Genomic DNA, 12,720 nt, shown 5'->3' on the forward strand with positions numbered 1-12,720 from the left:
TTCTTCTAGAGGTACTTTGGACATTGAAGGTGATCTGAGTAGAAAAAATAAAAGTTATTTACTCTTCATTATGTAGGATACAATTAGAGATACACTTTAGATTTTACTTTAAATTTCTCCTAAATTCCCCCTTGTATGATGTTGAAAACTTGTGTTTTTATGCACATTTTTAAGTTTCAATTTGTTTTACAGAAGACAATAAAGATCTGCTGTGGCTATAAAACTTTCTCCCTCTTCCTCTCCCTCTCCCTCTCCTCCTTTCCCCCTCTTTCTCATTCTGTCTTCTCTCTCTATTTCTCTCTCTCTCTATTTCTCTCTCTCTCTCTCTCTCTCTCTCTCTCTCTCTCTCTCTCTCTCTCTCTCTCCGTCTGTCTCTTTCTCTGCCTCCCCCTCGTTTCTCTCTGTGTGTTTGTGTCTCTCGCTGTCTCTGCCTTTCTGTGTGTTTGTTTATTGAATCTTAGGTGTATGGGAACTAGTTTTCACTACTTTGTAAGAGTTTGGAAATTTTTAAACATTCTTATTTAAACTGTGCTGCATTTTCTCCCCATTTGGTTATCTCTGGTGTTAGCTGGTCTTGATGTCTCTGAGTGTAGCTTGTACCTTCTGCAAATGATCTAAACAGTCCTGTAACCCCTAAAGGAATGACTGAAATCATTAAAAGTGTCCCAACAAAAAAAAATCCCAGAACTAGTTGGGTTTAGAGCAGAATTTTATTAGAACTTCAAAGTAGACCTAATACCAATACTCTTCAAACTATTCCACAAAATAGAAGCAGAAAGAATGCAATGCATTTTGTTCTATGAAACCACATTTACAGTAATACCAAAGCCACACAAATACCAAAGAAAAAGAACTTCAGATCATTTTCCCTTATGAATTTTGACACAAAAATAGTCAATAAAATTTTCTCAAACAGAATCCAAGAACACACCAAAACAATCATCCATGATGATCAAGTAAGCTTCATCCCAGGGTTGCAAGGATGGTTCAATGTATGGAAATCCATCAACTCAATCCACTACATAAACAAACTCAAAGGAAAAAAACGTATGATCATTTCACTAGATGCTGAGAAAGCATTTGATAAAATTCAACATCCCTTCCTGTTAAGTCTTGGAAAGATCAGAAATTCAAGGCCTGTACCTAAACATAGTAAAAGCAATATACACCAACCTACTAGCCAACATCAAACTAAATGGAGAGAAACCTGAAGCAATCCCATTAAAATCAGGAACTAGACAAGGCTGCTCACTCTCTCTTTCTACCTATTCAATATAGTACTTGAAGTTCTAGTTAGAGTAACTAGATAACAAAAGGAGGTCAAGGGGATACAATTTGCAAAGGAAGAAGTCAAAATATCACTATTTGCAGATGATATGATAGTATAGTTAAGTGACCCAAAAATTCCACCAGACAACACCTGATAAACAACTTCAGCAAAGTGCCTGCATATAAAATTAACTCAAGCCAATTAGTAGCCTTCCTATACTCAAAGGATAAACCATTGGACTGAATGCTGGGTCCCTGATGGAGGAGTTGCAGAAGGGTGAGCAAAAGTGTCAACCAGTCAGATCCCCAGGAGCTCCCCTGGACTGGACCACCAACCAACGTGTACAGGTAAAGGGACCCATGGCTCCACCCACATTTATGGCAAAGAAGATGCCTTATTGGACATCACTGGGAGGAGCAGCTCTTGTTCCTGTGGGGGTTTGATACCCCAGTGTTGGGGAATGCCAGGGTGGAAAGGCTGGTGTTTGAGGGAGGGTGCACCCACATAAAGGGGAGGGGAGGGAAAGGGGATACTGGGTTTCCAGAGGGAAGACCTAAAAAGGGGATAATATTTGCAATGTAAATAAAGAAAATATCCAATAAAAGAAAAATAAAAGTGTGTTGTCTTACTCAGCATCCTATAGAGAATGTGCAGAATGAATTCTTCTACATACATTGAAAACAGATATATGAGAATAACATACAGGTGAAGGTCCAGCTAAGTAAGTCAGTACTTACTTATTCCGCAAGGTTTAAAATCTCAAGTCTTCCTCAGTATATGTTGGAATTCTGAAGTAGCTTCTAATGCCAGCGAAGTTGGGAGCAAACATGCAAAGACCCAAAGCTTCCTGAGTGCTTATATAGGCCCCCAGCAGAAGTTGTGGCCCAGTTAAACTGTGTCTTCTAGTCTCAAGTTCTGGATTAAAGGTGTGTGTTTTCCTGTCTCAGACTCAGATTAAAGGTGTGTGTTTTTCTACTGCAAGAGTCTGTGTTTGAACTGGATCTATCTAGTCATCTTAAGCAAAAAAAATTTAAAAGGCGTGCCCTCGAGTTTTGTATGTGACTTAGGTCCACAGCAGTCCAGACAGGAAGAATAGCCATCACCAGTGTACTTTGCATACTGGGGTCAATGTTCCAAAAGTGGATCATGTCAGTCTCTGCACAGCTCTTATTTACTCTTGTGCTGGTCTTACACTGATTTCTGCCATAAACATGGTCAGGGAAGGAGTGTTCTCCTGAACTTGTCAGCAGTCTTAGTGTTCACAAAATGGAGGGCATGTGGAAGAGCTCCTATATGGTGAGCAGGAATCAGAGCCCCAAACCTCTGCTGGTGGCTTTATTCTTTCCTGTGTGTTATTCCAATCACACCCAACAACCTCGTGATGACTCCTCCCAGTTGGCTTGGTAGTTTTGTACTTTCCTTTCAGGAACTCCTCATTATAAATGATTTTTCACTTAACAGTGTGGTTTACAAATATCCTAAATTCTTCTTAATTCAATCGTTTTAATTAGCAGGATTCAGCTTCTCAATACCTCATAGTCTGCATCCTCCACTAGTGAGTTCTGTTCTCTTCAGATCTCCAACTGCCATGCTTAATCGATTAGTTTTGAAAAGAGAGAGGTTGTGCTCATTTTCATGGGCCACAGCATATATTAAAGGTCAGATATCAAAGGTTAGGGTTTGTTATTAAGGCCTTTATGTAAAATGAAATGTAAACCCTGCTTACATCTCTCATATCTCCTCTAGAGGACACACAAAGAACTACAGTGATTCAATCAGCTCAGCCACTCCCAGCTCTCCTGAATGTCTGGCTCATCTCTCAGGGTAAACCAGTCTACTGGTTTTGAGTTTTTTATTCCTCTCATAGATTTATTACTACTATTAGCACCATTGACTCTTCATTAGGTTCTTTTGAGACCTTGGTGGGAGGAACTCCAGCCCCAGATCAAAGTCCTCAAAAGTCTGGAATCACATCTTTCACAGTTTCTGGACACTGGGATCTAAACTGAAGATGCCTTCCCCAGACTTACCTGCAGATGTGATCTAGCAGTTGACCATCTAAGGAGATTATTGTAAAAGTAACTATTATTTATCTGTATTTATTGTCATCTTTATAGCTTTCTGCCTCCATATGCTAAACTAGGCTTAATCCTGGAAGCTTCTAGCCTCCATAATAACTTTTCTAGGTCTAGAATATATTTTGCATCTGAGACTTATGGCTGTATAAGCCCCTGCCTTCTAAGTCCTTTCTGTGCTCTGGCTGAGTGATTTAAAAATCCTCTCCAGGGTACCTGATTCAATCTGGGTTCTTTCAGTTTTTTCTGAGCTACTCTGCTTGGCCTCATACTAAGTTTTGTAGTGCCAGGGAATGTTAGTGATCCCCCAAAACACACAGACAGGAGCAAATCTAATGCACCTCACAGAGGGATCTTTATTCTATTCAATCTAGTTCCACACACACACAACGCTACACTCATGGAGGACAGTATTGGTGATGGGGGACCCCAAATGTCTACTGGGACAAGGCTTTATAGTAAGCACCAAGCAGGTGGTAACTGTACAAGCGTCTAATTGGAAAGTTACTGTGGCCTTTAATGTAATTGGCTAGTGATGGCTGTCATATCATGTTGGGGATTAGCCTAGGGACTGGAGTTGGGTTCAAGTTTTGCTGGGGGTGCTACTCGGAAACTAATATTAGCTACCAGCCTGTTAGATTATCTGAATTCAAACTTAGGTCAGGATCTTTAAAAACAATGTCTGAACTTAAAAGATTTGACCTCTCATACCCCTTATCTCTTGTGACTAGAAGGCCTAATCCTGGGACTTCCTGAAACATCATGAAAACAGTTAGTAACAGGGTTGTGTCATGGTGATGTCCCTAAAAAATGGGTAGGGGCCCATAAGTGGGAGACAGGAGGAAGTCATGAAACTGAATTCTCCTCTTGCTAGCCAGGGTCTTCTTCAATTGCAAATGGATGTTCAGTGGATTCACACTGCAACTCTGTAGCACAGGGACCCTTTCATCGAAGCTCTAGTGACCCCTGGAATTGTCTCTTGACTAGGGCCCAATATCCAGGCTAATAGTGGTAGAGCTCCAGAAGTGGACATATTTTATACAAAGCACAAAGTTTAAGCCAAACATGTTTGTGCAGCCACTGGACACTCTCGAGACCCTGTGAGAACTTTTGTCAACAGGTGAACCAAACATAACTTCACAAGGGGTGAATCCTATCTGGTATGGGGGAAGTTCTGTACTCTACAAAGGATGAAGGGGAGAAGAGTCACCTAGTCACTATCAGTCTCTAAGGTCAATTTAGTTAAGGTCTCTTGTAGGGTTCTGTTTATCTTTTCTACCTGTCCTGAACTCTGGGGTCTGTAAACACATTGAAGTTTCCAATCAATCCGAAGAATATTATCACATCTCTAACTTACCTGAGACACAAATGTAGGTTCATTGTCTGACTCTATCAGAAAAAAACATGCCTTGGAAGCATTATTTTTAGTACTCTCTTTGTTACTGTCTCCACAGTCTCATGCTTAGTCGGGAAAGTCTCAGTCTATCCTGAGAAGGTATCTATAAACTTCAGTAAATATAACCAAATTTCCTTGGTTTTACCTCTGTGACGTCCATTTTCTCATAGGCTCCTGGCTTGGTGCTCTGGTATTGAGTGTTGGGCTTGTTCTCATTGGCAGCTGCATTAGTCAGTTGACAGGCTTTATAGTTTTTAACAATTTCAGCTATTTTCAAATTGGCATATCTAATTCTAATATGGCACTAGAAGACTAATTTCTGCATTTTCTGGTATCCAATTGTGAAGAATGATGAATTCTTTCAGTATGCATATACCCATTCTCTCTGGTACAATTAGTTTGTAGTCAGCTGTCTTCCATCATCTCTTATGACATGAAGACATGGGCAGTTCCAAGCCCAGATCAAATCTTCTGTCTGGTCAGACAGTGTGAGATCTCCTGGGTCTTGGACAATCAAGGGTATGAGGGGCCCAATTTTTAGTGTCACCCACTGTGCTTTCTTGAAACATTCACACTGTGGAGACTCCTGTAATAAGTCCTTACTTGCCAACTACAGGTGACTTCCCTAGACCCAGGAGAGACAGCTCCCTAGTATTAGGGCCCTCTTTGTTAGAGTTCAGTCCTCTTTTCTGCTCTCAGAGGGCCTCTCTCCCTATACATAACCCTAGGCTTATGAGGAGTAGCAGAGTACACTGTCTATCTGTCTATCTTATGTTTTGTCATCTCTAACACCTTGGTCAGAGATGTCAGTTCAGCTTTCTGGGATGACTTTCCTGTCAGGAGTGGCTCTGCCCATATGATCTCTGTGTGTGAGACCACCACTACTCCAGCATACCTCTGTCCATCCTGAATGAGGCTGTTGTCATTGGGGAACCTTGTTACCTCTGTATCCATCAAATCTGTCAAGTAGAGCCCCCAACAATCAGGGTCAAGGTCAGGCCTCAGGGCAGCTGACCCTAAATGTCCTGGGGACATTCAAGAAGAGAGGCTGATAATGACTCTTCTGGCATCATCTTTAACCAGGAGGCCATTGCTGCACAGATGTGTGAACAAGGGGAGTGTGGAGATTCTGGCAATACCTGACAGATTGGCCACTGGCTATGCTAGAGCCCCGAGTCCCCTGGATTTAGGAAAGTCATCTGTAGTTGACAAAGTAAGGACTTCTTAGCAGAGGTTCCATAGTTCAAATGTTTCAGGGCCTCTAAGTGGTCCTGGCTTTTGTTTTGTTTCTGTGTTTACCAAGAAGTGATTTCAGGGTTACCCTGGATTTGGGGAGGGGGCATTTTTGATCTTCAGAGCCCCCCTTGTCTCTTTCTACTGGACCTATCTGTTTTAGGCTTCTCCTACAGTCTTTCTCTTTGTCTATGGATGCCAGCAGGATCTTTGCCAGGCCTCAAGTCTGTTGCTTTTGGCCTCTCATCTGCTTCTCATCTGCATTCTCTGTTTTATTGAATACTCTCTCTGCCACTATCACTAAGACCCTCAGACTGCTTTGTCCTCACTTCTCTATCCTGTGGACTTGTCTCTTAATATCTGGTGCTGCCTGAGTAATAAAAGCTAGAGTGGCTGCTATATTTGTTTCTGGTGATTCAGGGTCCATGGGTTGTATTGTCAAAATGTCTCCGTGACCCTCTCTAAAAAAGCTTTAGGGTGTTCATTTTCTCTCTGCCTAATGTCATACACTCTGGTCAAGTGTGTGGGCTGTTTTGCAGCCACCTTGAGACCTGTGAGCAAAGCCTGATGGTAGACCAAGAGCTTCCTCTTACCTTCAAAGATATTGAACTCCCTGTCTGTGTGAGCTAGGGGGAAACAAGCATTAATAGCTGCTTGGTGACTGGTGAGCTCCCCTGTGGGGCCAGTAACCAGTTTTTTGGACTATTCTGTTGTGAAGGGAACCTACAGAAATTGGTAGACCTAGCCTGTCTCATTTTAATACGTCCATCAAACTCAATGTCACTTCATCAAAATCATCTTCATCAATGTCACTTCATCAAAATCATCTTCATCAATGTCACTTCATCAAGGTCATCTTGTAACAAGGACCACAAACACAACACACAAAACACCAACAACCTTTCCTCTCTATTGAGCACAAACAACCAGAAAGCGATACTCATGAAAAACATCTCTCTAGTACACCCAAAACACAAGTACCACCTTTTCAATCAGGCAGAAATGAGAAAGAAACAGAAAGTGGTGGGAACACACAAGAAAAGACCCAGATTGGTAGGCATCTTTCAGCTCCCCTGAGCCCATACCCACCACAGATGGAGACTCATGACCATTCCTCACCCCGCCTAAGTCACAGCTCCCAGATACATCTATCCCTAACTGCAACCACCACTAAAGAAATTCAAGGCATTGTTCTCAGATGGGTGGACTACTCAGCTTCCAGAGCCCACATCCAACCAAACAGAGGATCAGGACATCTCCATGTCCCCTCCATAGCTATGTCTCCTAGACATATATGTCATAACCGAAAATATTCCATGGAAGAAATTCAAGGCCTTGTTCCCAGAAAGATGTGGCACCATTTACAATCAGAAAGGAACAACCAGGGACTAAACCAAACCAAGAACAGAAAAAGATAGAGCCCACTGTAGCAAGAACTAACTGCCACTCATGCATAACAGAGAGTTAATCTCTGTAAAAGTGGATGCAATAAGCTGAAAACAAAGAGGGCTTAGATATAGAAAAAATTTTGAGCCATACAAATTGAGTATAGTGCAGGAGGGAGCTATGATATGCATGAGCCTGGGGGAAAATGTGAGCAGGATGAGTGCATGCTGAGGGGCTACACATTTGCTTTCTCCACATATGACTATGTCCACCTCCCAGCTTCTACTTTGCAATGAACTTACAGATACATCATGTAATTTTTTTTTTTAAAAAAAAAAAAGGACATTTACACAGTTCGTGTGTGTGTGTGTATGTGTGTGTATTGTTTATTTGTGTATTTGTGTATTTGTGTAGGGGCAGTGCAGGGGAAAGAACAGACAAAATCAAACAGGCTTGGAGAGGAGAAAAGAAAAATAGGAAATAGGGAATCTCTGTTTTCTTTTTCCCGATCACCACTAGTATCTGTAAAAGTCCCTAATAATATTAGGATTATAAGTGTCTTTAGGTGACTCTTTAGATTGATTATTTAAGGAATATCATGACCAAAATCTATTGTAAAGGTGAATAAATTAGGACCACCCAGGTACAAGCTGAAAAATCTGGAGATTTTCTAAAAGACATCTCTAGAAGGAGTAAGACAAGAGGAAAACAACCTTTCCTGTGGATGAAAGACGGGGCTAGGAGAATATTTCACTGCAGTCCATGGTCATGAGAGACGCCAGTTACACTGGAGGAAGACACAAACTTTTCAGTGGGTTTTCACCTCATTCAGTAGAGGTCAGAGACAGCCTGATTAATCCCAAGGAGAGACTAGGCATCTGGCACCAGGGCTTTTGTGGAGGCCATAAGGGAAGGATGAAGAAACAAACTTTAGGAGAGTGCGCTCACACTCAAGAAAGGGCCAGGGAAAGAAACAGTGAGTCACAAAACCCTTGAGGAGCTAGGTGAGGTGTGTGATGACAGGCAACTGTGAAAGGGGGGGCTGGAGAAGAGGGAAGGAAGGTAAGCAATAGCCTTATTTTGTCTAAGGACACTGTAGCATTGCAATTAAAAAGTGAGGGTGGATAGGGTCAGATGAAGAGGGCCAGCTAGGGGGTCTAGGTCCATGGTGAGACCTGGGACACAGTGAAGAGGAGGGAAAGAGGAATTAGGGATCGTCCTGGAGTGGAGGCTCACAGAGAGTTCAGAATATGTCTGTGAGAAGGTGGCCTGCCTGCATTCTCATGGCCTGGCCTTTGTGGCCAGTGGTCCAGGAGGGAATCTCTCTCTGAGTAGGAAGCTTGTACACAGCAACAAGAAGGCAAGACAGTTTGGAGAATACAGTTTTGCAATGAGTGCAAGTGAGGTGACATTTATTGACTACTTCTATTTTAGTAGGAGTTATGGTTGCTGAATTGACTATCTGATCGTGATTTGGCCTTGAGAAGGGTTACCTATAGGGGAACCTGTCAAGATATTTCAGATTTTCCAGTGTGATGAAGAACAGTTTTTAAAAGTGGGACCTTGTGACTCTCTGGATTTTCTGTGTCTGTTATGATGTCTCACCTTTCATTTCTCTTTAGGTGGATTTCTATATTCTCTCTCTTCACTTTTGTTAGTTTTAAATAGGAGTTATTGATCTTGTAGATTTTCTCAAAGAACCAAATCTTAACTCATTAATTCCTTCTATTGAACATTTAAATTCCTCATTTCCAGAATTCCCTCATTATTTGATTTCTTGTGGATTCTCTTTTCATTTTCAGGCCTTAAACATTTTTTTTTTTATTCATTTCCTTCCACTGTTTTGTTTTCCTGGATTTCTTTAATGGATCTCTTTCTTTCCTCACACTGTTTGTATGTGTTCTCCTGGATTTGTTTAAGGGATTTCTTTATTCTCTCCTTAATGATCTCTATCACCTTCATACAGACTGTTTAAAGGTTTTTGCTTGTACTTCAGCCATGTTGGAATGTTCAGGCATTGCTGTGTAAGGACAGCTGGGCTCTAGTGTAGACATAATGCCCTGACTGTTAGTGACTGTGTTGTTTATGCAAGCATCTAAGATTCTGGCATTGCAATGGTTAAAACTTTAGATCCTCATTTCTACATTTGTCTGTGTTGTGTGGCAGTTCTGTTCCTTGTCTTCTGTTTCCTCTCTGGATTTTTGAAGAATGTCATGGCTGTATGTTGTCTTAGTTAGGGTTTTATTGGTGTGAAGAGACATCATGACCAAAGCAACTCTTATAAAGTCAAACATGTAGCTGAGGCTGGCTTGCCATTTTGCAGGTGCAGTCTATTTCCATCAGGGTGGGAAGCATGTCATCATGAAGGCAGGCTTGGTGCTGGGAAAGCCAACAGATCTAGAGATTGATCAGAAGGCAAATCTAACCTAGAGCCACTTGTCCCCAAGCTGCCTGCTGCTGCTGCTGCTTGCTGGAACTGGAACAGGCCCCCTTGGTTCTATTAAATCTTTCACTGCCTGGGCTTTGCCAGCTTAGAACTAGTTCTGTAAACTGACTTGAACACAGAGATCTGCACAGCTCTGTTTCCTGAATGCTGGGATTAAAGGCCTGCACTACTAGGATAGGACCTAGTCTTTTCTTTACATTTTTACAGGATCTTTATAAATTCTGGATTGTAGTTCATTCCAGATATAGTCACGGTGACAAATGAGAATAGTCACCAGTGCTGTCAGGCAGGACCTTTTCTTTGGACCTAATAATTGTGGCCACTTGTGGTTCAAGGTTTCTCTGTACAGGGCGATACACTAAGCAATGGGAATATGTTAGAAGTCTGAATTGGTTCACAGAAGGGAAGTGATTGCATCAGAATCTGCTTATTTTGTCTCCTTGGATTTAGGTGAGACAGTAAAATGGGGTCACCCCAGAAGGATTGGGGTGACCTATCATAGAGTTGGGGATTAGACTGGTAGGTGTGGTTCTACAAGACCTGAAGGAGATGGGAAGATCTACAGGCAGCTTCCATGCTTCCCTGTCAGGATTGGTCAGTGAATTATCAGTGAGTGCATGCTGGAGTTAGGGGCTAGAATACAGCAAGGAGTTAGGGGGAGGGAGCTTTAAAAGGAATTGTCTGTGGGACTCAAAGGAAATTGTAGGCAGGCAGAAAGGAAGGCTACAGCTGCTGTTACGATATAGCTGTATTAACACTATATAATACAGACCAGGTGTTTTTAATACTAGAAGTATGGTGAGGATGCTGCAGAAGTATCCACAGCTGAGCTTGGCTGATTGGAGTATACAAGACTACTCTGAACATAAACACCTCTGGAATCTACAGACTGATTTCAAAAGTTTTATTCATATTATATTTATTTTTTTGGTTATAGTTTTGACTACAGAGTTGTTTGTAGCAATGGACACCAGAAGAGGGTCACAGGTCCTCACCAGTTACAGGTGGATGAAACTCTGCTGTGTATCCTGGGAACTTAACCAAAGGTTTCTGAGACAGAAGTAAGTGCTTATGCAGCCTAGTTCCCACAAACTGTGTCTTAAAAAAAAAAAAAAAAAAAAAAAAAAAAAAAAAAAAAAAAAAAAACCTCTTCATTGTCTCTTCCTTCTCCAGTGAGTTAACATTTGTGTTTGATTTCTCCTTTGCTCTGGGACCGATTATCCATTGTACTCAGTCCAATGCAGACTTGTTTCTCCGAAGAATCTCTAATGGGCTGTGCTTAAGGCCAGCACCTACACTGAATCCCAGTTTCCAAGTCATCAGACAAAAATCAAACTAGAACATCGACAGGGTAGATATCAGGTAGAATGTTCCGAACTCCAGTGCTGCCCTTCTCCCACCCACCATTTTAACATCTCACAGCTGTTTCGATTCCTGAGCCATCATTTTGCCTTTCCCCAAATTCACTGTAAATGCTCCAGCAATACCATAGTCTAACCAGAAGTCATTGATAACAACAGTGGCTGTTGCTGTTGGAAGACAGGTGTAGGTCATAGCTGACCAGCTTCTAAGATCTCTTTAGGCGTTTGAGTGATGGCTCCAAGAAAGGACACTGTGCAGAAGCCAGGGAGTGGGATGCTTCAGCCACCAAGTGGGGATGGGACTCCAACATTGACTTCCATCCTGAGGTCTCAGAAACCTCAAAAGGATAAAGTGCAATGAACTTTAGGGCCTGAGCCTTAAGCTCCTTTCTGCTGTGGAGGTCAGCCAGGATGAGAGTGTGTGCAGCATTCGTCAAAGAGAGGTTCTTGCTGAGGGAATCCTCACACATGACCAGCAAGCCCTCCAGGCCATACCTGTCAGCAGCTGCCAGGACACCAGTGGCCATGGAGTAGCTGTGGAAGTCTGGCACCTTCCCATTGTAAATGAAGTCTATCATCACCTGGAAGACTTGGGGATCCATGTCTTGGATCTCAACTCGGTTTGTTAGGCTCTCCTTCATTTTATGTTGAAACATGGCTCTGAACACTGGAGAGCGAGCTGCTAGGATGGCCTTGTGAGCCCTGAATTCATAGCCACCTACCAACAGGCAGCAGTTTGTGAAGAGGGACTTCTCCCACAGCTCCTGTAGGTCATCTGTCAACACATGCCTTGGATCCTGGATTGCAGGTGTCATGTTCTGTCCAGGCTTGCTAAAGAAGTCTCCTACTATGCTCACCTTGCAGCAGATGGTGAGCTGGTCTTCAGGGAGAAGCCAATGCTGATGTAAGAAGAGGAGACCTCGAAGGAAGAACTTTTTGAATCCCCTGTGTTGGTTATGCAGAAAGCTTACAACGTTCGAGCCCTTCATATTTAGATATTTTTTTCTTCGGTTATTTGTGATCCAGAACTGGAACTTGGCCCAAACTGGTCTCTCTGGGCAGCTGACTAACACCAGGAAAAGTGACAGGTAGTCTTTGCTTTCTTCATCAACCCCATTTGGGTGTACTCTCAAACACCATGCCACTTCGTCACTGGCTCCTAATGAGAACACTGGGCTTGTAATCTTTTCAATAATTCCCTCCATGCAACGGGAAAAGTTGCTAATTGTCCACTTGTAACAGATTTCCTGAACACTGATATGTGTGTAGCCCCAGCTCATGGCTTCAAGGTCCCATGACATTTCTTCTAGAGGTACTTTGGACATTGAAGGTGATCTGAGTAGAAAAAATAAAAGTTATTTACTCTTCATTATGTAGGATACAATTAGAGATACACTTTAGATTTTACTTTAAATTTCTCCTAAATTCCCCCTTGTATGATGTTGAAAACTTGTGTTTTTATGCACATTTTTAAGTTTCAATTTGTTTTACAGAAGACAATAAAGATCTGCTGTGGCTATAAAACTTTCTCCCTCTTCCTCTCCCTCTCCCTC

The 12,720-nt window shown here is 42.1% G+C and overlaps 1 protein-coding gene across 1 annotated transcript; it reads right to left on the bottom strand.

Annotated features, from left to right (window-relative positions):
* Positions 1-11,373: 11,373 nt before the first annotated feature.
* LOC117707369 (TD and POZ domain-containing protein 5-like) lies at positions 11,374-12,468 on the bottom strand. Its single transcript, XM_034500802.1, has one exon. It carries the CDS (start codon positions 12,466-12,468, stop codon positions 11,374-11,376), a length of 1,095 nt encoding a protein of 364 aa, XP_034356693.1.
* Between the last annotated feature and the right edge of the window lie 252 nt (positions 12,469-12,720).

Source organism: Arvicanthis niloticus, chromosome 4 (genome assembly GCF_011762505.2).
Source record: "Arvicanthis niloticus isolate mArvNil1 chromosome 4, mArvNil1.pat.X, whole genome shotgun sequence".
Taxonomy (NCBI): Eukaryota; Metazoa; Chordata; class Mammalia; order Rodentia; family Muridae; genus Arvicanthis; species Arvicanthis niloticus.

Excerpts from the sequence above, each read along its gene's own strand:
- LOC117707369 (XM_034500802.1), bottom strand. The coding sequence starts at position 12,468 with ATGTCATGGGACCTTGAAGCCATGAGCTGGGGCTACACACATATCAGT.